This window comes from Poecilia latipinna, unplaced genomic scaffold (genome assembly GCF_001443285.1).
Source record: "Poecilia latipinna isolate Pla-1442-1.1 unplaced genomic scaffold, P_latipinna-1.0 Scaffold999, whole genome shotgun sequence".
NCBI lineage: Eukaryota > Metazoa > Chordata > Actinopteri > Cyprinodontiformes > Poeciliidae > Poecilia > Poecilia latipinna.
The window spans coordinates 29,599-53,178 of NW_015113615.1; the positions used below are offsets into that span (position 1 = coordinate 29,599).

General features: G+C 40.1%; 4 protein-coding genes across 14 annotated transcripts in view; 1 reads left to right on the plus strand and 3 right to left on the minus strand.

Annotated features, from left to right (window-relative positions):
- Nucleotides 1–1,426: 1,426 nt before the first annotated feature.
- On the plus strand, nt 1,427–16,144 carry dzip1 (DAZ interacting zinc finger protein 1). Of its 11 annotated transcripts, XR_001427183.1 has the most exons (22): nt 1,427–1,567; nt 1,845–1,962; nt 2,062–2,236; nt 2,377–2,934; nt 5,359–5,443; nt 5,528–5,643; nt 5,767–5,925; nt 6,022–6,153; nt 6,957–7,019; nt 7,125–7,253; nt 7,734–7,782; nt 7,917–7,967; nt 8,046–8,171; nt 8,494–8,666; nt 9,252–9,444; nt 9,527–9,701; nt 9,790–10,118; nt 10,206–10,324; nt 10,406–10,571; nt 10,663–10,776; nt 15,355–15,497; nt 15,610–16,141. XR_001427183.1 is itself a non-coding variant. In XM_015050576.1 (21 exons), exons 3-20 carry the CDS (start codon nt 2,234–2,236, stop codon nt 10,752–10,754), a joined length of 2,718 nt encoding a protein of 905 aa, XP_014906062.1. In that variant the 5' UTR covers nt 1,427–1,567; nt 1,845–1,962; nt 2,062–2,233; the 3' UTR covers nt 10,755–10,776; nt 15,355–16,144. The 11 variants fall into 11 exon arrangements, 10 of the variants coding, with proteins under 10 accessions (XP_014906062.1, XP_014906055.1, XP_014906058.1 ...); XM_015050576.1 differs by having other exon boundaries at nt 15,355–16,144; XM_015050569.1 differs by lacking the exons at nt 15,355–15,497; nt 15,610–16,141 and having other exon boundaries at nt 10,663–11,185.
- On the minus strand, nt 11,393–13,999 carry cldn10d (claudin 10d). Its single transcript, XM_015050581.1, has 5 exons — nt 13,651–13,999; nt 13,382–13,543; nt 13,203–13,284; nt 13,019–13,126; nt 11,393–12,282 (listed from the first exon to the last, which is right to left on the minus strand). Exons 1-5 carry the CDS (start codon nt 13,880–13,882, stop codon nt 12,096–12,098), a joined length of 771 nt encoding a protein of 256 aa, XP_014906067.1. The 5' UTR covers nt 13,883–13,999; the 3' UTR covers nt 11,393–12,095.
- A 1,817-nt stretch (nt 16,145–17,961) lies between the features above and the next one.
- cldn10e (claudin 10e) lies at nt 17,962–21,621 on the minus strand. The gene is made up of 5 exons (XM_015050580.1): nt 21,006–21,621; nt 20,759–20,920; nt 19,543–19,624; nt 19,277–19,390; nt 17,962–18,784 (listed from the first exon to the last, which is right to left on the minus strand). Exons 1-5 carry the CDS (start codon nt 21,235–21,237, stop codon nt 18,307–18,309), a joined length of 1,068 nt encoding a protein of 355 aa, XP_014906066.1. The 5' UTR covers nt 21,238–21,621; the 3' UTR covers nt 17,962–18,306.
- A 125-nt stretch (nt 21,622–21,746) lies between these two features.
- Nucleotides 21,747–23,580, minus strand: part of LOC106958593 (claudin-10-like) — a 7,477-nt gene continuing 5,643 nt past the window's right edge. Inside the window, exons 2-3 of the mRNA XM_015050556.1 lie at nt 23,022–23,142; nt 21,747–22,939 (exon numbers count right to left, since the gene is read on the minus strand). Of these exons, the coding sequence (XP_014906042.1) occupies nt 22,822–22,939; nt 23,022–23,142 (239 nt within the window). The 3' untranslated portion in view covers nt 21,747–22,821. The remainder of the gene's footprint in view (nt 22,940–23,021; nt 23,143–23,580) is intronic.

Below are 23,580 nucleotides of genomic sequence, written 5' to 3' on the forward strand. Positions count from 1 at the left end.
CTTGTTACCTTATCTACCTGCAGTAAGATGGATATGTGTGACGTTTTAGCAAATACAGAACAATCTTTATAATACTGTAATCAAGGAAGCTACCCAACTGAAGTTCAAACTTAGTTTTTTTTTTTTTTTTTGTGTCACTTAAAGAAAAAAGAAAGGAAATCTATCATTGTCAATGTCTGGTAATATGTTTCCAAAAAAGTTTCCTTCCTCCGAATGGACCCTCAAAGTCACCATGCCATTAGGCTCCCCCTCTTTTTCAAAGCTGTCTTCTCCCTTCCCCCCATCTCATTGCAAGTTGCAACATAAAAGACGGACCAACACCGGAAACGAGCGGCTGTAGTTTCAAATTAAAAGTTAGGCATTAGACATTCACAATTTGAAATGGGTGCTGTAGTTTTACATGTCCATGATGCACTTGGCATCTGTTTAACTTATGGTTTATATATAAAAGCGTCTTAAAATTAAGTGGTAACACTTGTTTGAGGAAACCTAAGTTGTAACTTTTTCAGAGTGATCATAGGGAGCCTTAGGGGACGTTTCCCAAATATCTGAATCATTAGAGAAACGTTCCTAGACATTCTCCATTCAGTTCCTATTTCACTGCATATTAAAAAATCATTCAGAGAACATTCTCTATAAAGTTCATTAGAATTGTCCCAGTGTGAACCTTCAATGGATATTCTCTAGAGCAGGGGTCACCAACTCCAGTCCTTGAGGGCTACCATCCTGAAACTTCCAGATGCGTCTCTGCTCAAACACACCTGGATCAAATAAACTGCTCGTTTCCAGCCTATTGCAGAGAGGAATTAATGCTGGTGAGGGAATTCAGACATTTTGGAGCAGAGATGAATCTAAAAGTTGCAGGATGGTAGCCCTTGAGGACTGGAGTTGGTGACCCCTGCTCTCGAGAGTACATATTTTAAAACCTTTGGAGAAAATTCTCTGAGCATTATCTGAAGATTACTGATAAGGCTTAACAGCCTTGAAAGATAACGGTACACCATGTAGGTTTTAGAGAAAGTTCCCCCTAAAGTTTTCTGAAATCATGTTTTTACCCTTAGAGAACCATCAGGCACAGGGTTTAGTCTTTAGGTTTCCAGAAAGGTAAGAGTTTCAACATGGAACATAAATGTATACTCCAAGAAATGTTTCTTAGTTCCAGCTTCAATGTGTCTTAGCAGAAACTTACTGTTCCAGGAACCTTTAGGAAACATTTCATACTCCAGAGAAAGTTTATAAAGGCTAACTTTATTCAGTATGGTCAAAAATATTATAGAGATGTTGTCTCGGCTTATGGAAGTAAAACTTTCGTACAAGAAGGCCATTTAATGTGCTCAAAAAATTCCCTTTTTGTTTGAATGTACTTAGATTTAGTCTTAGTCTTTTACTTTGAAGGTATTGACCGGAAGTTTTGTTCTTTAGCGTTAACTTCATGGCGGCCCCTCTTCCAACCGAGCAGGGATTTAGGAATGTGGAGACCAGCAGCTACGTCACCCACAAACTGCCTGAGGTGTCGTCGATGAAAAACTTTTTAAAAAGGCTTTACCTGAACGAAACGACTACTATCGTAAGTTTATTTGATAGAAAATGCTAAATTAAACCTTGATATACATCTCTTGTTGTAAGTGATGGGTACGTTTGTATTAAATGTGTTTTTAAAGCAGTTTCTAAAAACTCCCCGTTAGCTAGTTAACGGCTTCGGCATACAACTGACTCTAAGGTTGTTTTGGGGAAAAAGCTTTGAGTTTTTTAATATATGCAGATGTTTTGAATTTGGACGGCAATTTAAGACTTCGGAACTCTGGATAAGACAGGTTCGGGCTTGTTTTGCTTTGTTTGGATAGCGGTCCAAGCTGGAGTGGAAGGGGGGGGAAAAAAATCCTGCCCCAACCTGAAATTCAAAAACACCGACAAATTAGCCACTGCTAGCACCGGAAACCATTTTCCGTAACACACTGGTAGGTAAGTTAAATTCCACTTTTCATTTTCTGTCTTCTTTTTGTCACTATTTAAAATGTATCCAAGCTGTTAAATATAGTATTAACTTCTCCATACGTTCAGACGAATATGTGCTCTACAGGGACGAACATTTGCCGACTGCCTGCGGTGTTTTGATAACATTGGTCTCCCCAGGGACGCTGGTCTCTGTCTCCATGGTAACGCGCCCGTTGACGCTTTGAGCTGCCTGAAAGGGGGTGGGCGGAACCGGAGAGGAGACCTCACCGAGTGAAGGATGGTAAGCAGGGCAGGACAGAGGCTCAGTCGGCTGCTGTTTTGCCTCATTTCTCGTAGCTGTGAGGTTTTTCTAGGACATTTGATGAAAACGTGAACTGAATAGTGATTGTCTTCAGATGAGCTCTTTGCTCTTTGTTTCAGCCATTTCACGATGGAGTGTACTACCCCTACAGCAGCGACGCCCAGGGGACCCATTCGTCGGTGGGGATCCCTTCCCTCCTGAACTCCCCGCTCAGCCAGCACTCTGCGCCGGGCATGGCCCCGGCCGCCTTCAAGTTCCGCCCGCGCCGCGAGAGCGTGGACTGGCGGCGCATCAATGCTGTGGACGTGGATCTGGTGGCGAGCCAGCTGGACGTGGACGCCCTGCAGGAGCACATCGGCACCGTGACCTTCTGCAGCCTGGACGGCGAGCGCTGCCAGCGGTGCCAGAGCCCCGTGGACCCTGCGCTCGTCAAGCTGCTGCGGCTGGCGCAGCTCTCGGTGGAGTGGCTCCTGCACTGCCAGGAGGTCCTCAGCGCCAACCTGCGCGGCGCCGAGGAGCGGCTGGTGGCGGCCGCCGGCGAGCGGGAGCAGCTGCTGGCCCTGCACAGGAAGCAGGAGGAGAGGGCGAAGGCGCTGATGGGCGAGCTGAAGCAGAGGAAGAAGGTGATACGCACCCAGCAGTCGCTGCTGGCTCCACGGATCATGAGCAGTCACAAGGTACTGCAGACGTCCCCCCCTTTTCCCTCACCCCGCTTTTCTCCTCTTTTTGGGCCCCTCTCTCATTATCTATGCACAGCTGCAGCTCAGACATTTTCCATAAAATGTATTGGAGTTCTCTTGGTAAGATTAGAACAAAGCTTTCAGACCTGAAGAAAGGATTTAGAGCTGCTAAGCAGATGGTGTGTTTTCGTGCCAAGTAGTTTTTTGTAAATCCACTTACAAAACAAAAAAGACTATAATCAGAATGACTGTCCCCCCCCCTACCCACCTGCTGTGTTCATTTTGTCACTGGAGTGTCATGGCAAAAAGATTTCCACTTCCGTTAAAAATTTGTCATATGTTAATGTATTTTATTGTGATTTAATGCAGTATATTAGGGTTGTACTGGTTGCAGTTTTCTGACCGATACAGATTTTTTTGTGTGTGTATTTTTGCAAGTCACTGTGTCTGAAATAAAGCTCATTGTCAGACCATTGGAGGCAATAATCAGAAATCTCCTTGTGCTCCTTGAATGAACGACTGGTCGCCTTTGACCTAACCTAGAGGTTGTCATGACGACAGCTCTAGCGTTTCATGGCAGCTGACCGTTGCTAAGGTGTAAGCCACAAGCTCAACTAACAGAACCAGATCAATAATTGATAGAGGCGTCTGACGTTCTCCTTGGAGTTTTTTTGTTTAACATTTAAACCTACCCAATCACAGCCTGTTTTGAATTATTCTCAGTTTCAAAACTTTGAAAGCAGCATTGCAGATCCGTGTGGCTGTTTTTGGGTCTTTGACAGTATCGGCAGCTGTCGATTGACTGCCAAACGGAGTCCCAGGTGCAGTGAACTGCAGCGTTAAACGCAGCGTGTGGACACACCGGCAGCATCTGTGCTGGCCGGGGTCTGACAGAGAGCAGGGGTGCCCGTAGAGATGCCTGCGGCAGGCAGCATATCGGCATCACCAGTGCTACTGTTTGGAAATGCACAGCCTTGCTCAGTGGATGCTCCCGTTCATAATGGTTATGAGTTTATTTGCATCACTGCTGGTGTGAGATTCTTAAGATCTAATGAGCATGATTTCAGTTTTTAAACCAATATGTGAAACAAAAATGTACAGCACATATCATTTTTTTTTCCATTTAAAATGAAAATGATCAGGCTCTTCTTCTGATTCTAAAACAATATAAGGTAAAATTAGTTGTTTAAGCACAAAATGGACAACCTATGTTTTAAAGTGGTTGTTTTTATGTATATGTTCTTATCCACTGCAGGGAAATATGCATTGATAATTAATAGCTCTCATAATACATAGAAATAATAATTTGATTCTAACAGGGTTCAGATGACTAATAGATTTACATATGGAGGAAATTAGTGTTCAAAAATAACAGTGAAATTAAATACATTGGTGAATTTTATGTATTGAGCAGTTTACGTAAAGACAATTATTACAATAAAACATTATTGTTTTATAGTGAGTTTATAAGTTCTTAGCTACCAAGAAGAAGAAACCGAAGTTAAAAAAAAAAAAAACAATAGAAGTAGCCAATGTCAAAATGGTGTTACTTAGCAACAAAATTGCACTACAAAGAGACAAATCATCCCAAGGCTAAAATATCATATTGATTATTGCTTTTACCTTATTCTTATTTACCAGAAGAATGTACACTTAAGTTACGATTTCATTAGTCAATGTGCTTATTGTGGAGATTAATATGCTTTTTTGCAATTTTGCTGTGTAAAACTCAACAGTGGAAGTTTAGCAACCTGATATCAGCTTAATTAGTTGCTTCTGTTATAAACTTTGGACCCTTTTTAAGCCAACTGGACATCAGTGTGCCGTCCATGAATCGGAATTTATCACAGCAACAAAGAAGTTGAAAAGTTTTGAATTATTAGAATAATTTTAGGGCAGAAAATTATTATTTTTAAGACTTGAAACTTGGATTTGTTTTTTTTTTTTTTGTTTTTTTGTTTTAGCTTGACTATCAAGCCTTTAAGCTGAAGGGGAAAAGTGCATTACACACCTCAGTACATTTAAATTCGCTGGAAAATAATTTACAAGTTCAAATGATTTTCAAACGGTTTCAAGGTCGCACGATTAGAGAGGTCTCCAACATTCCTTCACGCATTCGTCCCGTTCGGCTATGTGAAGAGGAAATGTTACTTTTACTCAGAGAATATTAGGAAAAAAACTTGAAGCTTGTCAGAAAAGACACTTTATATTTAAAACGTGCAGAGCTAGTGCTAGCTTCTACTTCAATAGCGGAAAAGCAGCGTATCAGTTTCAGGGCTTTTGTGCTTTTCATGTCAGTAATTATTTTGTTGTTGCTGTTTAACACTTTTCACTCCTTCCTTAAACCAGTTAAACTGATTAACTGCTCTAACAGGTGATCAATGTAAACAAAATGTTCTTTCTTGTTTTTTTTCTTTATAGTGTCTACATTGCGATAAATCCTTCCTCAACTCCTCCTTCCTTCAAAACCACATGCAGCGGCGGCATCCTGACCAGCACCAGTCGCGTAAGTCCATCGCAGGCTTCAAATACTTGCCACAAACGTCGATCGGACAGACTGACAGATTGTTTTGAACCTTTGTGCTTCCAGAGCTGCAGTCCGACAGCGAGAAGAAATCTCAGATTGATAGTCTGAAAATGGAGATTAGCAGTCTGAAGGATCAAATCACTCAGCAGCAACAGGATCTGCAGGCCAAAATTGCTCAGGTACGATTGTTTTCGCTATCCTATAATCGCACAAATTAGGATTATAAAAACTACAACTACTGTCTCTATAAAAACAAGAGAGACGGCCGCCATGTTTTCTTTTTGTTTTTTTTTTTGGCGTAGGAAAAGGAGCAGCAGTCGATGCACAAAGAGCTGCTGAGGGAGCTGGAGCGCTTCAAGGCGGAGGAGATGGCCCGCATGGACAGGAAGCTGGAAGACAGCAGAGACGGCATGCGCAGGGAGATGGAGTTCCTCTACAACCGAAACATTCAGGCTCTCACCGTACGAGGACCGAACCGCTCCGCTCACTTCTGCTTCTTTTTACTGCATCATTTCAGTTAAAATTTGTCAAATTAACACAATCCTTCCTTTTCCCAGGAAGCAAATCAGACTCAGACGGCCAAGCAGGACAATCCAAGCAGCCCTGTCAACTCTCAGGCACAGCAAGACGCTTACAAAGACATGCAGCTGCAAGCCATCCACAAGCTGGAGCAGCAGATGAAGAAACAGGTTAGCAGCCAGGGAGGAAAAAAACAAATCTTCTAACTCAGGTGTCCAAACTTTTCGCACTGAAATTCTTCAGCGGCCAAAATTAGCTTCTTCTTGTCTCCAGTCAAAAACGCCAACATAATGCTGTTGTGAATTCTTTCTCCTTCACTGCAAAAACACAAAATCCTACCAAGTATTTTTAGTCTAGTTTTTAGTGCAAATGTCTTAGTTCACTTGAAACTAAACTAACTTACAATTAAGTTTTCAACAACATGAATGAGCTTGTTTTTAGTTATTATTTAATATTGATTAAGAAGTGCCAAGTTTATTTCACTTATAACAGGAAAAATGTCTTGTTATATTGCTAATTGGAACACATACTTTTAAAAAATCAAAATGAAGGAATTATTGACTTAAAACAAGTTTGTATTTCTTGTTAAAGAGTTACTGTAAGTTAGTTTTGTCTTAGTTCAATTAGAAACTAGACTAAAATACTTGATAAGATTTTGTGTTTTTGTAGCGTTTACCTGCACAACAGTAAATTAAACAAGTAATATTTTGATGAAACCAACATTAGTAAGAGATTTGCCATAATGTTTACAGTCATTTAACTTTTTGGGCTAATTATTTTCTAAAATCTGTAAAATGTTGGGGGGGGTTTCTCTTTACTTAATTTCCAGCAACAAAAAATTTGAATTTTGTTTTAAAAATTTTGCCCAAGTGTATTTCTAAGTAAAAAGTTGCTGGATATTTGTGGCATGAAATTAAAAAAAAAATAAAGGAAATATCTTTGTATTTTGTTGACGCATACATTTCCCTCCTAGGACAAAAAGTGGGAATCCAGAATCAAAGAGATCAAGGCTCAACATGAGTCCGAAAAGAATCAGGTACACATGATTATCAAACCGTCTTCAGCAGAAACAAGTGGACTTGTAACACCCCCCATCCCCCACTCCCAAACCCCCAACCGTTTTTTTTTTTTTGCTTTCCAGTTGCTGAACGAGCTGAGCAGGATGCAGTCGTCTGTGGCGGAGCACCAGGAGCAGAGCCGGCGGCTGCAGCAGGAGATGGACCGCAGGCTGCAGGAGAAGGCGCAGACCATCAAGGCTCAGAGAGAGCAGGTGGCCTCCGCTTTCTCGCTCTCCGCTGCAGTCGGAGATTATGTCGCCAGAGGAAGCGGGCGGAGTGGTAGCCCCTTGTTCAGGATATCCTGGATTTGAGCGTTGACGCATAATGATACTGTACACAGGAAGTGAATGCTGCTTTCCTGGAGGAGCTCCAGAAAGAGCTGCGAAATGACTGATTATTGATGTTTCTAACCGCTGTTGGCTTGTAGGAAAAAACTAGTTCATTCTACAACTTGTCTGTTTATCTAATGTGATAAATAAGTAGGAATCTTGTTAAAAATATATTTGTTAGCTTGATGAAATGCGAAACTGCTAACCAGTTTAATATTTGTTGTATTTTGAGACACTACTTCTGATAACATACAGTAACAAAAGCATTAGACTTTTCCTTTCTTTACATTCAAGTTTTTACAAGAACTAAAATTTAAGAAGTAAAAAGTAAAGTTCCTTTTGTTTTGTGATGTCATTCCACAGATGAGGACCATTTCCATCAGTCCGCCCACTAAAGTGCAAGAAATACCAGGTGAGGATTCCTGGAAGGCTTCTTGTTTTCTTTAAATCATTAAAGTTGTATTTTGTATCTTCATATTCAAAACGAAAATGCAGGTTTTTGACACTATCCTTAAAATAAACCTTCTAATCCCTCCTGTCTTCCAGTCGCTGCCAGCGCACCAGTCCCAGAACCCAAACCAAAGAAATTCTCACAGGGTGAGTTAATCAGAACAAGCTTCTTTATTTTTTTTTTCCATCTGTCCACATATGATCTGGCTGATGCTTCCCAAGCAGCCCAGTCTCCCGTCTGTAACCCCCCGTTTGTTCTGGCTCCCACTGCCTGTTCACCTGAACGCTCAGCGGAGCCAGCCTCTGCTCTAAAGCTGGATCCCATACAGGAGTTGTCGGAAGAGGAGAAAGGTAAACGCGGGTCAGGCTGACCGAACCGGGGCGGCTGCATGATGCTGCATGAGTGCACCAGTCTCCTCTTGTGCCAAGAGAATTAAAAGAAAAACTTGGAATAAGAAATGTTTTTGATTCGTGATGAATTCTTAGATTGTTCATCATGTTTGTTGTCTGGTTGGTGGCTAAAGAGAGAAAAAACAAACTTGCATCTAACTCCCCTCATGGCATGGCTTCCTGTGGATATCATTGATGCATGCGTCATTTTTTTCTTTTTTTTTTTTTTTTGTTTATTTATTTTTTCTGGTTTGTTTTTGAGTGTCTGTCTTCTCTTTTCCAGATTCCAGCATCTCTGAGAAGAGACCGCTGTCCGGTAAACATGCGACCGAACCGCCTAAGAAACCTAAGGTGACGGCCAGCGCTGTGAAAAAGAACCCCAGCATCAAGAAGGAGATGCGATCCGAGCTGGAACGCTCCCTTACCAAGAAGCTGGAGAGCCTGGGGGTCAAGCCTGTACGAATAATCAATATTTAATTAACTTTTAATTAGGGATGCAAACAATTAGCTGAGTTATGATAAATTTTCAATTAATGGTTAGATTAAAATAAGTTCCTATGGATTAACAACCATCCACGTACAGTCCTTTAGTGTAGTAGTTTGGCCGCCCTCCAGCAGAGGGCGCCTCTGGTTATCCTTAAGCGTAGCCAGGACTAAAGATGGCAGCGTCACTTTAAAACAGGAAAGAGAAATGGTCTAAACGGAGTGGTGTGGGACAAAAAACACACTTTATGTGGTTATGTTTTGAAACATAAACACTCGACAAGCTCATTAAAGTTATCGCCTTAATAATGCTCATTCAGCCAGGCTGTATGACGGAGCAGCGGCAAATAAGTGAAAATTTATCACCAGTTCGAAGCTCATACATTTCGGTGGAGATATACCATGGAATGGTATTCACTACTCTTGATACAAGAGAAAACTAAAGTTTCTAAGGAAACAGCTACTTATCAGTTAACCATCAATTAATAAGACCAATCAATGTTAATGATTAAGGTTGATTCACTGATTACTAGCGTTCCTACTTCTATTCCTCTTCAGAACCAGAAAGGCTTGACGAACAAGGAGTTAGCTTCCCTCCTCGCCAAGATGCGTTTAAAGCAGGAGGCCGTTGCCAAGACGATGCCCGACTACTGGCGCTGTTGGGAGGAGATCGCAAGCATGGTTCAGCAGAAGCTGGGCGGACCGAGGCGAGGCAGTGAAGCCGCGCCAAGATCCAAACAGCCCCATCAAGGTGAGTCAGCAACAAAAGCCTCTTAACGCCTGAGATCATCCCGACGCGTCGTCTCTAATGCTGTTAACGGGTTTATGTGAAGTGATGCAGGTTCGCCCGCGCTCCAGCAGCCTGCCCTCCAGAGCCAGTCAGGCGGTTCCTCCAGCAACCGTCACACAGCCAAAGACTCCGCAGCCGGCACCCAGGACCAAAGGCTTCATGCAGCCGAAGACGTCCACCCCCAACATGAAGCCCATATTGAAGAGCAGCACAAGCAAGTATGGAGATACTCACTTTCAGCTGATTTTTATCCCTTATTTTTTTTTTCAATTTGACAAAATTGAAACATCTTTTTCTACTCCTAAGAACCCCGCCGTTTAGTTCGGACGAAGACTCTGACGACTCAAAGTCCGACCTGGAGGAGGAGCCACCAGACCTCCGGCGAGTCAAGTCGTTAAATCTGATGGTTCAGATCAAAACGAACAAAACCCCTCCGGCTCTGTCCAGGCAGAGCGCAGTCAGCCAGTCGTCGTTCTCCTCTAAACCACAGCAGTCCCGTCACAGGGCCACGAAGGCGCAGAGCGAAGACGACGAGGAGTGGTCGGATGTGAGCGATTTGGCGGAAATTGACCCCAGGCAGCTGCATGGCTTCAAAAACCACAACAGCAACAATGATAAAGGAAGCCACATTAAAGGTTAGCTACAAACCAGAGTATCAAGTAGATTAACTTGATCTTCAGTTCTTGAGTCAGAGGTGTTGGAATTGTTCTGTTTGTTTCCAGATAAAGTTGCTGATTTGGCCAGAAAAGTTGAACTGCACATATCAGAGAGAGCAGTAAAAAAGCCTACAGGGGGCGTAAGCATTCTTCCAGAGAGAAAGGACGAAGTTCAGGAGATTTCGGTAAGAAAACAAGATTAGAAGCAACTAATTCCCAGAGAATGTTAACCAGCAGGACCAAAGGAATGAGGTTTGTGTCGACAGCTGACGGATCTAGAGGAGAGCAGTGAGTGGATGGTCTCCTCTCTGGAGGACAAACCGGGAGCGTCTAAGCAAACGTCTCTCCGTGGCTCCGGACCCATGAGGAAGAGCCTGGACTCGTCCAGCACCAGCGTCTGGGGGACGTCTACGGGAAAAGCCCCCAAATCAGGTCAGAGTCATTCCGACTCTTAGGCTTCCTCTGAGCTCCAAACGTGTTGGTCTGTGTGTGATGCTGTAATTGCTGCTGTTGTGCCTGGCAGGTCTGACCGAAACGGGAACAGGAAGCACGCTGAAGAGCAGCCTGTGCTCTTTCAGCGACATCAGCGACTCGGAGGACATAAGCAATAAGTAGCATTAGCACTGCAGCAGATCAGGTAACGTAGCTAACATGAGGACCTCAGCCTCTCACTTCTCCAGCCAAAGAAAAGTTATTCTGTTTATTTATTCTATGGACTTTGTGATTAAAAAAAAGAGAATGAAGCAATACCTTCAAGTAGACAGTCCAGGACCAGAATCAGATTTTGATTAAAAAATATGAATTATCTTGTTAACGTTTTAACTACAAACTAGGTGACAGCTTTCTATTTTTATCTTAATGCCTTGTGCCAGTTCAAATTTTTTTTGTCAGACTTCTATATATTTTCTTTTGTATGTTTAAATCTTCTTCTGAGCCACAGAATGTTTTTGTAAAATATTGTACATTTCTATCAGATTTTGTACATCAAATTTTGTATTAATTTACATGTAATATTTATTCAAGCAATAAAGATGAGATTTTGAGCACTCAGGTCATCCTTCCACTCCCCATAGTTTAAAGGGAGCCACTCCAGTTTTCTAAATTTAGTCTTCAGACATTTTTTTTTAATCAAATACCTGAAATGATTATCGCTGATTGGATGACAGCAAAAATAGTTTAGCCTGCCTTATACTGCTTATGTGAGCAACTAAAAACATTTAAATGAAAATAAATGTATATGTATTTTTTAAATTTAAAATAGCAATTATTTTACCCTTATGATTATTTTTTTAAATGATCAGTTATGGTCTTGTGTTGCATAGGATCATGATCTCAGGCTAGGTGCACATTTTTCACTTGTATTTTTCCCAACATAAAAAAAAACTTTATTTACAAAAAAATATGAATACAACACACTTCATCAGAAATCTAATTAGTCAAGTTTCCTCAGCGTTGCTCAGTTCTGCCTGGCCACCAAATAGCTTACAGTTGCACATAACATAAGGGTTTATTCAATATAGAAAATAAGAAATCCAAAATTAAACCCTGTTTAAAAAATAAAACATAAGCAGAAGAAATGCTTCAAGAACAGAAGAATCTATGTAGTGGGCAATAAAATTAGCACTGAAAAATGCTTTCATAATTAAAGCAAACAGATTAAATAAAACTATGATTTATCAGTTAACTTTACTAGTGCGACTCTTAAATGCTAAACCTTTGACTTCTGTTCAGAATACAGGGTGGTTTTCCAGAAACTTATTCTCTTTGGGGAAACAGTTTAAACTTTTAGGAAGCACTCAGCATTTCATCAAAAGCTTCCTTTAGAAACTATCGGGGATTTATCCAGAAAGGAGAACTTGTATTTCTCTTTAAACTCTTAAAAAATGTAACTTCTTCAAACAGACGGCACTATGGATCCACAGAATCCGCTCAGTCACTCTGTTTTGAGTTTTTAGCTCATACAAAGGTGTCCCGGTTCTCGATGGGAGTGGATCTTCTTGTCCCTCTGGTTGTTTGACTCCTCCCATCTGGATAATACAGCGGCGGCACCAGCGTCACTCTGGACGACGACGGCGGCCGCATGTACGTCCGTCTGGTGCGGACGGTAGCATAAGAAGCCGGCCTTCGTCGTCCTTTTGATGAACTGTAATGGAAAACAGAGACAGAAACAGGTCACCCAGCCCTGGTTGTTATCATCTTTTATCTGAAATGTCACTCTGTGTAGCCTGGATTTAAATTTTATCCAATTGCTAATGCTTTGAAGCTTACCAAAAAATTGCCTGAGCTGTAAACAACCATTCTCCACTACAAAAAGAGAAATGCCGAGCCAAACACAGTGGCTGTTAATATTTGGAAGTCTGGCCACCATGGACTGAACTGCTTCGTTTTACGACAACATATTAGGGCCATTGTAGATAAAGCAAAACATTAAAAATGAGCAAATTTCTGCCAAAAAGCGAAGACATTTTTAGATCAATCTCAGGATTTTGGGGGGGGGAGTGAAAATTTCAGAGTTTCAGAAGTTGAAAATTTCCCACTTTTGTAATTCAGAAATGTCCCAAGTTTTTTCCTAGAAAAAGCTTGGAAATTAAAATCTCCAATTGCTAAACCCCCTTTTTTTTTTTTTTTTGGGGCAGAAATTTACAGCTTTTTCCCCCGCCCCATTCTTCAATGGCTCTAATACACATCGTATCGTTAACTTTCTACGCTGCTATTCCTAAAACTCCAGTCAGACCACAATTCCAAAACGGTGCAGAAAAATTACGTCATCGTTCGCAACTTGAAACTCTACCAGAGGAATCAAAGTCAATGGGAGAAAGCTCTGATGGATCTGTGGCTTTCTAGTGCAGCCCGACCGCAGCGACCGGGCTGCAATTTACCTTTTTGGTAGACCTTCTTTTCCAGAGAAGTAAGTGAGCACCATTCCCCCACTAATGAGCAGGATGGATCCTCCCCAACCAATGAAAACAGCAGCGCCCAGTTCAAATCTGGACGGAAAGACACAACTCGTTCACAATCCGTTTTATTTAGTAATATTCTAACAAAACTTTCAGTATTACTCACTTCTGGGCCTTGAAGTTTGGATCCACAAACTGTGTTATGACTCTGTTAGCCCACCATGAGTATGTTATCATCCCACAGAAACCTATAGAAAAAAACATTCACTTTATTTAAATTTGAAGTTTTATCATAAAAAAAAAAAAAAAAGATATCTGAACACTTAAAAAAAAAAAAAAGTTCACCTGAAACTAAGTAGGTTATACCACCAGAAAACGTCACCCTTGCGTTGGTAATCTCTGTCCCACCAATTTTCGTGCATTTCATCCCGATAAGCGTGAGGACGCCTCCAAAGAACCCCGTGATCACGGCGCAGACCGCCAGTGCTCTGAGCGCATGCAGGTACACTAAAGTAGAAATAAAATGAGCTATAGGTGCTTCTGAAAATGAAGTACAGCAATTTATAAAAAAAAAAAAAAAAGAAAAGTCTGTTGTGGAGTTTTCAGTGCCTTACCAGGCAGGGCCAACATGGACGGGTAGTCCTTGCAGTCGGAGACCCCCGTCGTGTCCGAGATGCAGTCTCTCCACAGGTTGGAGTAGTAGTTGGAGGTTGTCAGCACGATGCTGTTCACCTCAGAGAACGTCCAGTACTCGGTGGGAAGAGTGGAACACACCAGGATCCAGCCGCACAGACTGGTTACAAAGCAGCCGATCTCCACGTACATAATCACCATCCGGTACTCCATGGTCGGCGCTGATTCTCGGCTAAAAACGGAAATAATAACGTCTCGCCCTGGGAACCGGGACTGAAGGTTCCCTCTGCGTTATCCCTGCAGTGCGGACAGGTAATAGACCCATAATGCTTTGGGTTGTGTCTCATCTTATCTTTGAGATAGTTTTGCCAAGTAAGCATCCTTCCTGTTCCCAGCTGAGCGAAGGGATTATATTACACCACTCCTCTACATGTCTATACTACAGCCTATTAAGGCCTTTGTGGACAGAAAAAAGAGTATATTCTGCAAAAACTCAGACATTTTCTAGAAAAAAAACGGGACTTTTGAAAAAAATTTCCAAAGGTGGAAAATTTTTGACTTCTTGAGACTGAGAAAGTTCCATGTTTTCTTCCTAGAAAACGTCTGAGATTAAAGTAAAAATTTGCAATGTTTTTACTTTTAGATCTGTTTGTCATCAACATTCTTAGATTTCCTTTATAAAGATGCATTCTTATTATTCAAAAAGCTTTATGCTTGTACTAAATAGGAACTTTTAAATAACTTATTTTTTATATTTATTTTTAAAAACTTTTTTTTATTTTAATATGACTGCTCTGCTCATTGCTATTTTATATTACAACTTTTAAAATATATACTGTATAGTTGTGGCATGTAAACATAACAGTAATGCAGGTGAAATTTCTTTATAGTTCATTGAAACAATATAAATTGTCAATATCATTTTTATTTATATAGCTTTTCTTCCCTTCAAACAACAGTTTCCAAGTGGCTACACAGAAATAATTTAACAAAAATAGACCAGAGGAATTCAACGTCTGTTTTTGTCTCACATGATTCAGAACAAATAAAAAAAATATATATTAAAAAATAACCAGAGCAAATACATTTTGGAAATAAAAAAAACATTTACGAAAGTGTAAAAGATATCTAGACTAACCCATTTAAGCTTAATGGAGCTCGGAGGACCTTAAGCTGCTTAAGCATCATACCATGGCATCTCATGGGATTTGATTAGGCCACTGGTCAATTTTTGCTCTTATTTGAGTGCTTTAGATCACTTTACTGCTGCATAACTCAATAAAACTGGTTGCACAGCAGTAATTAATATCAATTGATATATTTGAACTAAATTTTTTTTGTATGAGAACTCCGTCTAGTTTTTAGGGGGGGGTTTTTCCTCCAAAAAATGTTTAATTTGCTTATATATAAAGCAAAACCTATGTCAATCCATCCTCAAAAGTTAAACATGGGAGTGGCAGCATCATGGTGTGGGGACGATATGATTCAATTTTGACTCTAGAATAAATCAAACATGGACGGCTTCGGTGAGGTTTCGTTACACGACGACAACGGCAGCCATCTTGTAAGAAGAAATCCTCGATTTGCTGACGCGTTCTTCGTCCTGTCTGACGGAGGGACATGTAGCATGTCTGCAATGGAGAGTATAATGTGAAACTTTTTATAGTTTTGTTTTTATTTTAAAGGTAAGTAAGCGAACCTTTGTGGACGGATAACTCTGCATGCAGTTGCACAGTGAACAGTGCAGCCAAGCAACAGGAGAAGACTCCCCACCAAACCGAGGTAGACGGGCGGTCCGATCTCATAGCTGAGGAAACGTGATTGAAAAGTATGTTTACTCATAATAGTAATGTTCTTATGTAACGTCACCTCACCTCAGTTTTGATGGATCTGCTTTGATGTGTAAAACAGCTGAAATCACTTTGTTTATGTATAAACAGTAACCAGCCACGTCTGAGATGCCTGGTGGAAGTGGAAGAGAGGGAGTGGGGGAACGAGGCAAACCGGTCAGTAGGAGTTTTGTTTTCACAACAGCAGCTCAAGCTTTCTAGAACTCATCCCTCTTACAGCCCAGCAGCTGGACAGCACACGCTCCCATCAGCATCCCGTCCTTGGTGCTTGGCCCCCCGCCAATCCATGTGCATTCCATCCCAAAAAACGAGAGCACGGTCCCGAGCAATCCGAGGCAGAGCCCAACCAGCAGCAGACCCCTGACTGCCTGGATGTACCCTAGAAAATAAAAAAAAAAAAAACAGTAAAATACTCCCAAATGAACACCGGTTATTTACTTTTTATATATATCTTGAACCCACGTTTGACTGCCCACAGCAGACCATTGTCCACGCAGTTCACGACAGCCGTGGAGTCCTGCCGGCAGTCCTTCCACAGGTCAGACCAGTACCACTCTGTCGCCACCACCGAGGAGCCGCCGTGGCCGCCGAGCTGGGCCACTCTTAATTCAGAAAATCAAAACTGAAATACTCCTTTATCTAATTATGAGATTGAAGCAGCTTGATAAGAACATTTCAAATTCTTATATCAGAAGTGAATTATGCTTTGATACTTAGTGCAAATTACCCGATCTTAACCACATAGTAGAATTAAGAAATGGGGTGTAACAACGCTGACACCAAGTTAAACCACAAGCAAATGATGAGAGGGATACATGCAGTAATGTCGACCAGTTACTGTTGACTTCCTCGTTTACATGCTGCAGTGAAAACTGCAGACAAGAATGAAGTTCTGTGTCTGAACAAACCTTACAGTACATCTTTTTAACTTAATCAGGGGCTCTGCAGTTAACTGAGATCCACCATAAGCAGCCAGTTGAAAATACCAGTCACAATAATTAAACGCTAGCATGTTAGCAAAAAGTAATTTCTGATACTTCTTCAGCAGTATGTATCTTATCATAGGGAGGAGGGCTTTAGCGCTGTCAATCAGCCCTTGTGTGTGTGTGTGTGTGTGTGTGTGTGTGTGTAGCTTCTCCCCATCAGCAGAGCCTGTTGTGAATGCTAAGGCTAGTTAGCATGGCCACTGACAACGGATAAACTGTTTTCCTGTAACAGTGAATTGTTTCTCCCCATTAGTACATCTAGCTGTGCGTTCATGAGGTTGATCGACACTGCTAAGATCCTCCTCCATGCTGTGATTGGTTGTTTTTGATTGGGGAGTGGTGTCTTTCTTCACATGGTGATAACAGCACAGGGAGGAGGGGGAGGAGCTCGATCTTTTTCACAGATTGTGTCTCATATTAGACTGTCACGACAGTATTATCGTGACAGTGTATTTGTTGACAGTTTCAACAAATATGGGAAAACATATTTTTGTAGAAGTTACAAAAATATGTTATTTTTGTAACATCCTCATTTTATTTACAGTTGAGCACCACTGTGTCTTGTGTCAATAAATGGAAAATAGAAAAGGTTCAATACTTAGGACGGCTTTTGCAAAAAAAAAAAAAAAAGTTAACTCAAACAACCATTTATTGCTAGTAGAAACTATTTTTACTTAGTCACAGAATTTCTATTTTTCTTGACCATTTATTTGCTTACCTCCAGTGTCCCATAGCAAGAGTGCAGCCCACGAAGACCCAGCCCAGCATGTAGAGCAGCAGACCTAGGATCTGAATGGTTCTCCTAGACATCACTTAAAAAAAATTTATTTTATAATATAATAACATTAAAACCACAATGCGTTTCTTCCAGATGAATTTTCCTTTCTGAGCCTGTACGAGCATTTGCTTGAAGAAAGCTTTGTTTACTGTCAACCAAACCATTGGCATTTCGATTGGTGTCTACAGGTCATAAAATCTCAAAAAGGTCTCATTGAAATAATGTTTGGATAAACAAATTAGGAAAATCTAGGTGATAAACTCAGCTAAAGTCAACAAACTCATGTATCAATCTTTAGATTCTATTATTACAAAACATTCACTAGTAAAGTTTTTCCACACAGTTTCAATTTTCATTAGAGTAATTAATTTGCTGGTTTTCAATTGTGGTTATGTGAAGTAGTTATAAGCAGTCAGTGTAAAATCTTCATGAGATTTTCAAATAAAAGGTTTTCAACAAAAAAAAAGCTTTATTTACAGCACGAATACAGTGTATTGTGTTAGCATCTTAAAGTTTGCCCAAGAAACAAACAAACAAAAAAAACTTAATATGCAGATTTTGAACAGACATGTTTTCATTTATAAAGAGGGTAATATTGAATTTCTTGACCTTATTATTCAGGTAGGATCTTGTGAAAGGAAGTGGAATTTCCCATTTAGGCAACTTCCACTTTCTGTATGTGCGGCAGCCATATTGGACACTGATTGTAGGAACATACTAACTTACACAGTTGGATTTGTGACATCAAGAGGCATTTTTATTGTATTCGTGACTGAAAGATCAATAATGTGTCAGTATTTAAAGGGAACATACCATTAAAAAGTCAAGGGAAGGCCAAACAATTTTTGGAGTGCAGCGTTAAAATAAAACTCAAATCTGCTTAACATAAAATGGCTAACATTCATAAGCTAATGATTCAGTTAGCTTGCATCTGGTAACTTAATCAGAATTTTCTTTATGTCAGAAACATTTGCAGAGTTGTTTATGTAGTAATTTTGACATTCGACATTTTAATTTATCTGATCAAATGTAGGAGTTTTTGACAAACGGTGTATTTCCGCTTCTCAAACTGCCAGACAGAGAGGACACTGTGCGGCTGCTTCGACTGCTGTGGCTGCTTCTTTGACTGCTTCCGCTGCTCCGACTGCTGCCGCTGCTCCGACTGCTGCCGCTGCTCCGACTGCTGCTCCTTGATTCCGACAGTGTAGACAGGCTGGACTCTGAGGACAGGCCTGACTGAAACTCAGATCCTGTTCTGGATCCCGAACCATATTCGGAGTTTCCATTTGATCTTGGGGTCCGTCCCGACATGGCCGTACGCCCAGATTTGGATGTGTGTGTCGATTTGGAAGCCAAGGAGGATACATCCGAACGCTCGGACCGGGATGAAAGCTTAGAGATGGACGACAGTTTGGTATTGGAGGTGACCTCTGATACGGCAGAAGAAGCTGTGGTGGGCTTGTTTTTCTCCAGGTCTGGCTGTGGTTTTATCTTAATTACCCTAAACAAAAAAAGAATAAAAAGAGAGAGGATAAGTTTTAAAATTAATTGGCTGAAGAAATCCACATCCCAAAGCACCCACGAAACACAAAGTGCTAACATAAGAGCCAAAATGCTAGTATTACTTGCCCCATTTACCTCCGATTAAAAGCATTACATTTGGTCATATAGTATTTGGTTAATAAAACATCTGAATCTGGATAGACTAACAGAAAGTAGTGCAGAAAATAGGAAGAATAAGGAAAATATGCATCTTTTTCAACATTTTAACAAGTAAAACTGCAAAATGAGCTGTTCTCAACATTTCGCTGCAAATTTTTGAAGGCACAAAATTCTGACCTAAGTATTTTATAGTGAAGTCAAAAGTTGTTTACTAAAATCCCTAACCATGTGCCCACTGAAGTTGTTTTATCGTTTAACGTCTGTGGAAGTGAGTATTGTAGTGTCACTTCAATTTGGTCATACAATAGCAGGTAATGACTCCATTACTGACCTTTCTCCTCTTCCACAGAGCGGCGTGCATACGGACCACAGATAGAAAAAACCACCAGTCATGTGAAAGGCTGAGCCCACCCAGCCAAGGAACATCGGAGTGCCAAGGCCATACCTGAAAATAGTTAAATGGATATCATGCAAGATTAATACACTAAGATTTTTTACCTGTATTAAAAAGACAACAGATTTACAACGAAAAGAAAGTCATGGTTTCAAAGGTAAGGTGGTCAATGCATGTTTGTTTGATCAGCCCTGTTAACTTACTCGAGTCCAATCAGCTGAACATCGATGTTTTCGATCATGACGTACTCTGAATACACGGCATACCCACATGTGGACAATGCACCTGAGAGAAAATCATGTTGGAAAAATATTAATGGAGTATCCAGTCACTAGACTTTGTCAAATTTCTTAGAATAGTTAGGTTTAATGGATATCATAAAGTTTCTCATTTTGGCACTCATGAACTCCAAAGGAGGATTGGAAGCTTGTAGGGTGATAGGTGGATAGCCTGTCACAGCTCAATTTGTGCATCTTGTACAATAATAATGCTGGATTATCTAATAATTTCATTAAATCCTTTCATTTTTTTTATCAAAAGGGCCATGTACCTTCAAAATAATGACACAATTCTATCAATTCGAATGAAACTCAGTACAATTCTAAAAATGTCAGTCAGAAGCAAATTTCATTTAACATTCACGTCACCTAAAGAGACCTTGTGCAAAAGTAATCGTTTCATTGAGCTGACATTTTGTCTATAGTAAGAATTTTTAAAAAAGCCTATTCAAAGATGCATAATATAGTTCTTTTTTTTTTCTTGAAGAGATATGGCAGAAATAAGAGTAGCATGAATAATCTTTATTCCCATTTTTTATTTATTTGTTTTTTTTTTACTTAAAGTCAAATTGTAATTGGAGCTGCTAGCTAACTTATGGTCATTCCAGAACCTTTGTAGTGTTCTTATTGCTAGCATGCTATCACAGGTAAAATTCAAAAGTTCCCTCATCTTTTTAAAAAAAGAAATTGTATGAAAAAGACAATGTATGCTAATAACTGAATTTTCAATCTTTTACGAGTTTGGTCATAGTTTGAGCTGTTTAAAAAAAATTTTCATTCAAATTAGTTTAATAGTACTAGAGCTAGCTAGCATGCCTGTGCTTCTGGGGAAAGTACTTACTACCACTAAGCTAGCACAACAAAAAAATCAAAGTACATTGATTTTTAGTACTTTGTTTAAACATAGCAACCTTTTCTTGGTTGGTATATTAAAATATAACAATTTCAGCTAGTTTTCTGCCATTTTAGTAAGACAAAGTCTGAGCTGGTCATTTTCTTGTTAGCAATTTAAGCGACTCCATCTTTTGGAAAAAATTAGGCAGGAGGACATGTTTTAAAGCAATATGACAAAACATGAAAATTACAAAGAACTGGGATTTATTAAATCATACACATTTTGAAAAAAATAAAATAATCTTACCACTGATGATGTGGCACAATCCACCCGTAAAGATCTTCTTGTACTTTGAAGGGTCTTTACCCCCAATATGGGTGCATTCCATACCCAGCAGGCTGAGTATGAACCCCAGCATACCCAGAGAAAGGGCTCCCATCAGTAGGCCTCGCACTATTTGAACGTACCCTTTAATCACAGACAGACATTTATATAGGCATATTTGCAAACAAAGTGGATACAGATCAAAGTACATGACTATGTGTTTACTTACCGTCCACAGACCACAGCACAGGGAAATCATAGCAATTACTGACGGCAGTTGAATCAGTGAAGCATTTTCTCCATAAGCTGGACCAGTGCCATGCCACTTTGATGATGGACGAACCACCCATACCACCAACTGAGGCTATCTTCCAGCCCTCCATAGCCATGGTGCAGGCCACAAAGATCCAGCCTAACACGGTCATTAAAAATCCCCAGATTTGGACCACTCTGATCTTCATTTTTAGGCCTCTGCAGGTGGGTTTCCTTCTAGATTTCTCATCCAGCAATGTTTACCGTCTCCAATGTTTAGGGTTTATTCTCCAGATTATGTGGTCGGTCCCCTGCCCAATGAGTCTTCAAAGAAAGTCGAGCAGGTGAATTGGTCTGATGCAGTGCAGGAGTGTTTACCAGATCAGGTGTTTCATAAAATGTGGGTGGGAGACAGAATTCACTCTGGTTCCCAGAAGCCACTGCTGAAAACGGCCAGATTAGAATCTAGACTAAAACCACTTAACCAAGCAAATATCAGGTTACACAGAACTTAATGTATCTACTCAAATTTCTTGCAGATTCAGGAATATGTCCAAAATAAGACAAAATTATCTTAAAATAGTTTTGCCTTAAAATTGTCTGAAACCAATTTTAAGGTAAGCCAAACTACTTTTACGTACCTTTTTTATTATGTCCGTCTTATGGTTTCATGTTTTGTCATGCAAAAAATGTTTGAGCGCTTCAAGCAAAAGTTTAATGTCAGACAGAAATTACCAGAGTAAATACAAAATGCAGTTTTTAAATGCCAGTTTTTAACTAACCTGATCCAGATGAAGTAAATACACTCCTGTTAGATCAAAAGCTACCTGTTATTAACCACATTTATGGCTTAAGTCTAGTCAAAGTGTGGCCTTAAATCAGATTGAAATGACCTAAAACACAGCATTAATTCTCAAAACCTCTCCATTGTGGCTGATTTCTGACATAAAATACTGGCATACCCTTTCAATTTCACACTCGCCCAACTTCACTTTCTGACCCTTAACTTACAACAAAACATCTCTCATCAGGCGTAAATCTTTGTGTTTTGTTTTACGACTTCTATCTTCTGATTGATGCTACCGTAAACTGTATGCTTCAGTTGTTTTGACCTTTACATGAAACATGTAATAGCACTACTGACATGAGTGGGGCTGCTTGAAGCATCACTCTCGATTGTGCCTTGGGCTGTAAGCTGCTGGTTATTGATCGTTTCACCAGGTACGCACTGTGCCATGGTTCCCAGAGAGACACCACGGAGTCTTTGTGTTGTTCTAATTACAAGTAAATCCAAGATAATGAGAGTTCCCAGGAGCAATGAATGTTCTCATAGCAGAGATGAAAGAACTGTTCTTTGTTACTAGTTCCAGTTGGCATTTTGATGTAAGTTATTGTAGTGAGATATTAAAAATGAACAACTGCTCAGGTAGCCTGGTAAAAACCAGGTCCTTTTTTTTTTTTTTTAATGCTAATGGCTTCGTACAGAAGGTCTGGACTCTCGACCAATGAGAAACGATTGCTGCTTGGAAGCCATGGATTCTATTGAAGTTGAAATTTGTCCGTGATGTATGTAATGCGTCAGCTCGACGTTATTACCGGAAATTCATAAAAGCTTCAAAAGTAAAAAAAAATCATTTAACTTTTGATAGTATTTTTCTTAAATATTTCTGAGCTTAATCTAAAATTTGACCTTAGATGGCCTTAGATATGTGCTTCTGTTATTGAGAGGTTATTTCATAAAAAATAGAAATCTATGCAGTAAACCTAAGAAAGAAGACAGAGTCCAGTTTGTTTCACACATAAGCGTTTCTTATGTGTTTCCTCAGCTCTCGTGGCTCCATTTGCAGGCTGTTTGCCATGTTGTTGTGTGTTGTACCGAATGACGGTGCTCCTGTGTAAGAGTATTTGCCTCTGCAAAAATTAGAAAAACTATTTAAGAAGTGATTACATATATTATCATATTGTGTTTGTAAAACTTAAAAAAAATGCTGACCGTAAGCTGAAGCTTTCAGAAAGGGAGAGGCACAATAGAAGTCCACCTAAAATACAAAGCACGGATCCAGACCAGCCTATGAAGAGAGCCGCTCCCAGTTCAAACCTACGTAGGGAAAAAACTCAAATCTGCTCAACAGGTTCATGTGAATCTTTGGCTGAGATGTTTTATGATCCTGGATATGTACTTCTGTGCAACGAACATTGGGTCAAAGAAGTCGGAATTTTTGCAAAAGTGGGCAGTAACTGTGCAGCTTTACAATACCTTCATATCAACGTCTTCAACAAATGTTTAATAAAGTATTTAGTTGAAACAATCTATTTGGAATATTTCTCTCATTCCACCAAAAAATGGTGACATTTAAGCACAAGTATTCACTCCCATTGTAGATACATCCCCAAGAAGAGTTAAAACTGTAATTCCTGCCAAAACTGCCTCAACAAAAAATATTAAAGCCCAGTAATGAAATCTTAGTAAACTGTTTGTTTAAAAGTTAACATGAAAATACATTTAGAGAAACGACTGAAAGTGTGTTGATATTTTAGTAAAAACTACTCAA

What these genes read in the sequence shown, in the direction of transcription:
- dzip1 (XM_015050576.1), top strand. An exon ending in GGATCATGAGCAGTCACAAG is followed by an intron (nt 2,935 to 5,358) that starts GTACTGCAGACG and finishes TTTTCTTTATAG; the next exon opens with TGTCTACATTGCGATAAATC. An exon ending in ATGAGTCCGAAAAGAATCAG is followed by an intron (nt 7,020 to 7,124) that starts GTACACATGATT and finishes TTTGCTTTCCAG; the next exon opens with TTGCTGAACGAGCTGAGCAG.
- cldn10e (XM_015050580.1), bottom strand. Translation starts at nt 21,237, where the DNA reads ATGAAGATCAGAGTGGTCCAAATCTGGGGATTTTTAATGACCGTGTTA. An exon ending in TGTGCTGTGGTCTGTGGACG is followed by an intron (nt 20,921 to 21,005) that starts GTAAGTAAACAC and finishes CTGTGATTAAAG; the next exon opens with GGTACGTTCAAATAGTGCGA. An exon ending in GTTCAGCTGATTGGACTCGA is followed by an intron (nt 19,391 to 19,542) that starts GTAAGTTAACAG and finishes AACTATTTTCAG; the next exon opens with GTATGGCCTTGGCACTCCGA.
- cldn10d (XM_015050581.1), bottom strand. Translation starts at nt 13,882, where the DNA reads ATGGAGTACCGGATGGTGATTATGTACGTGGAGATCGGCTGCTTTGTA. An exon ending in GTCCATGTTGGCCCTGCCTG is followed by an intron (nt 13,544 to 13,650) that starts GTAAGGCACTGA and finishes TTTCTACTTTAG; the next exon opens with TGTACCTGCATGCGCTCAGA. An exon ending in TATAACCTACTTAGTTTCAG is followed by an intron (nt 13,285 to 13,381) that starts GTGAACTTTTTT and finishes TTTTTTCTATAG; the next exon opens with GTTTCTGTGGGATGATAACA.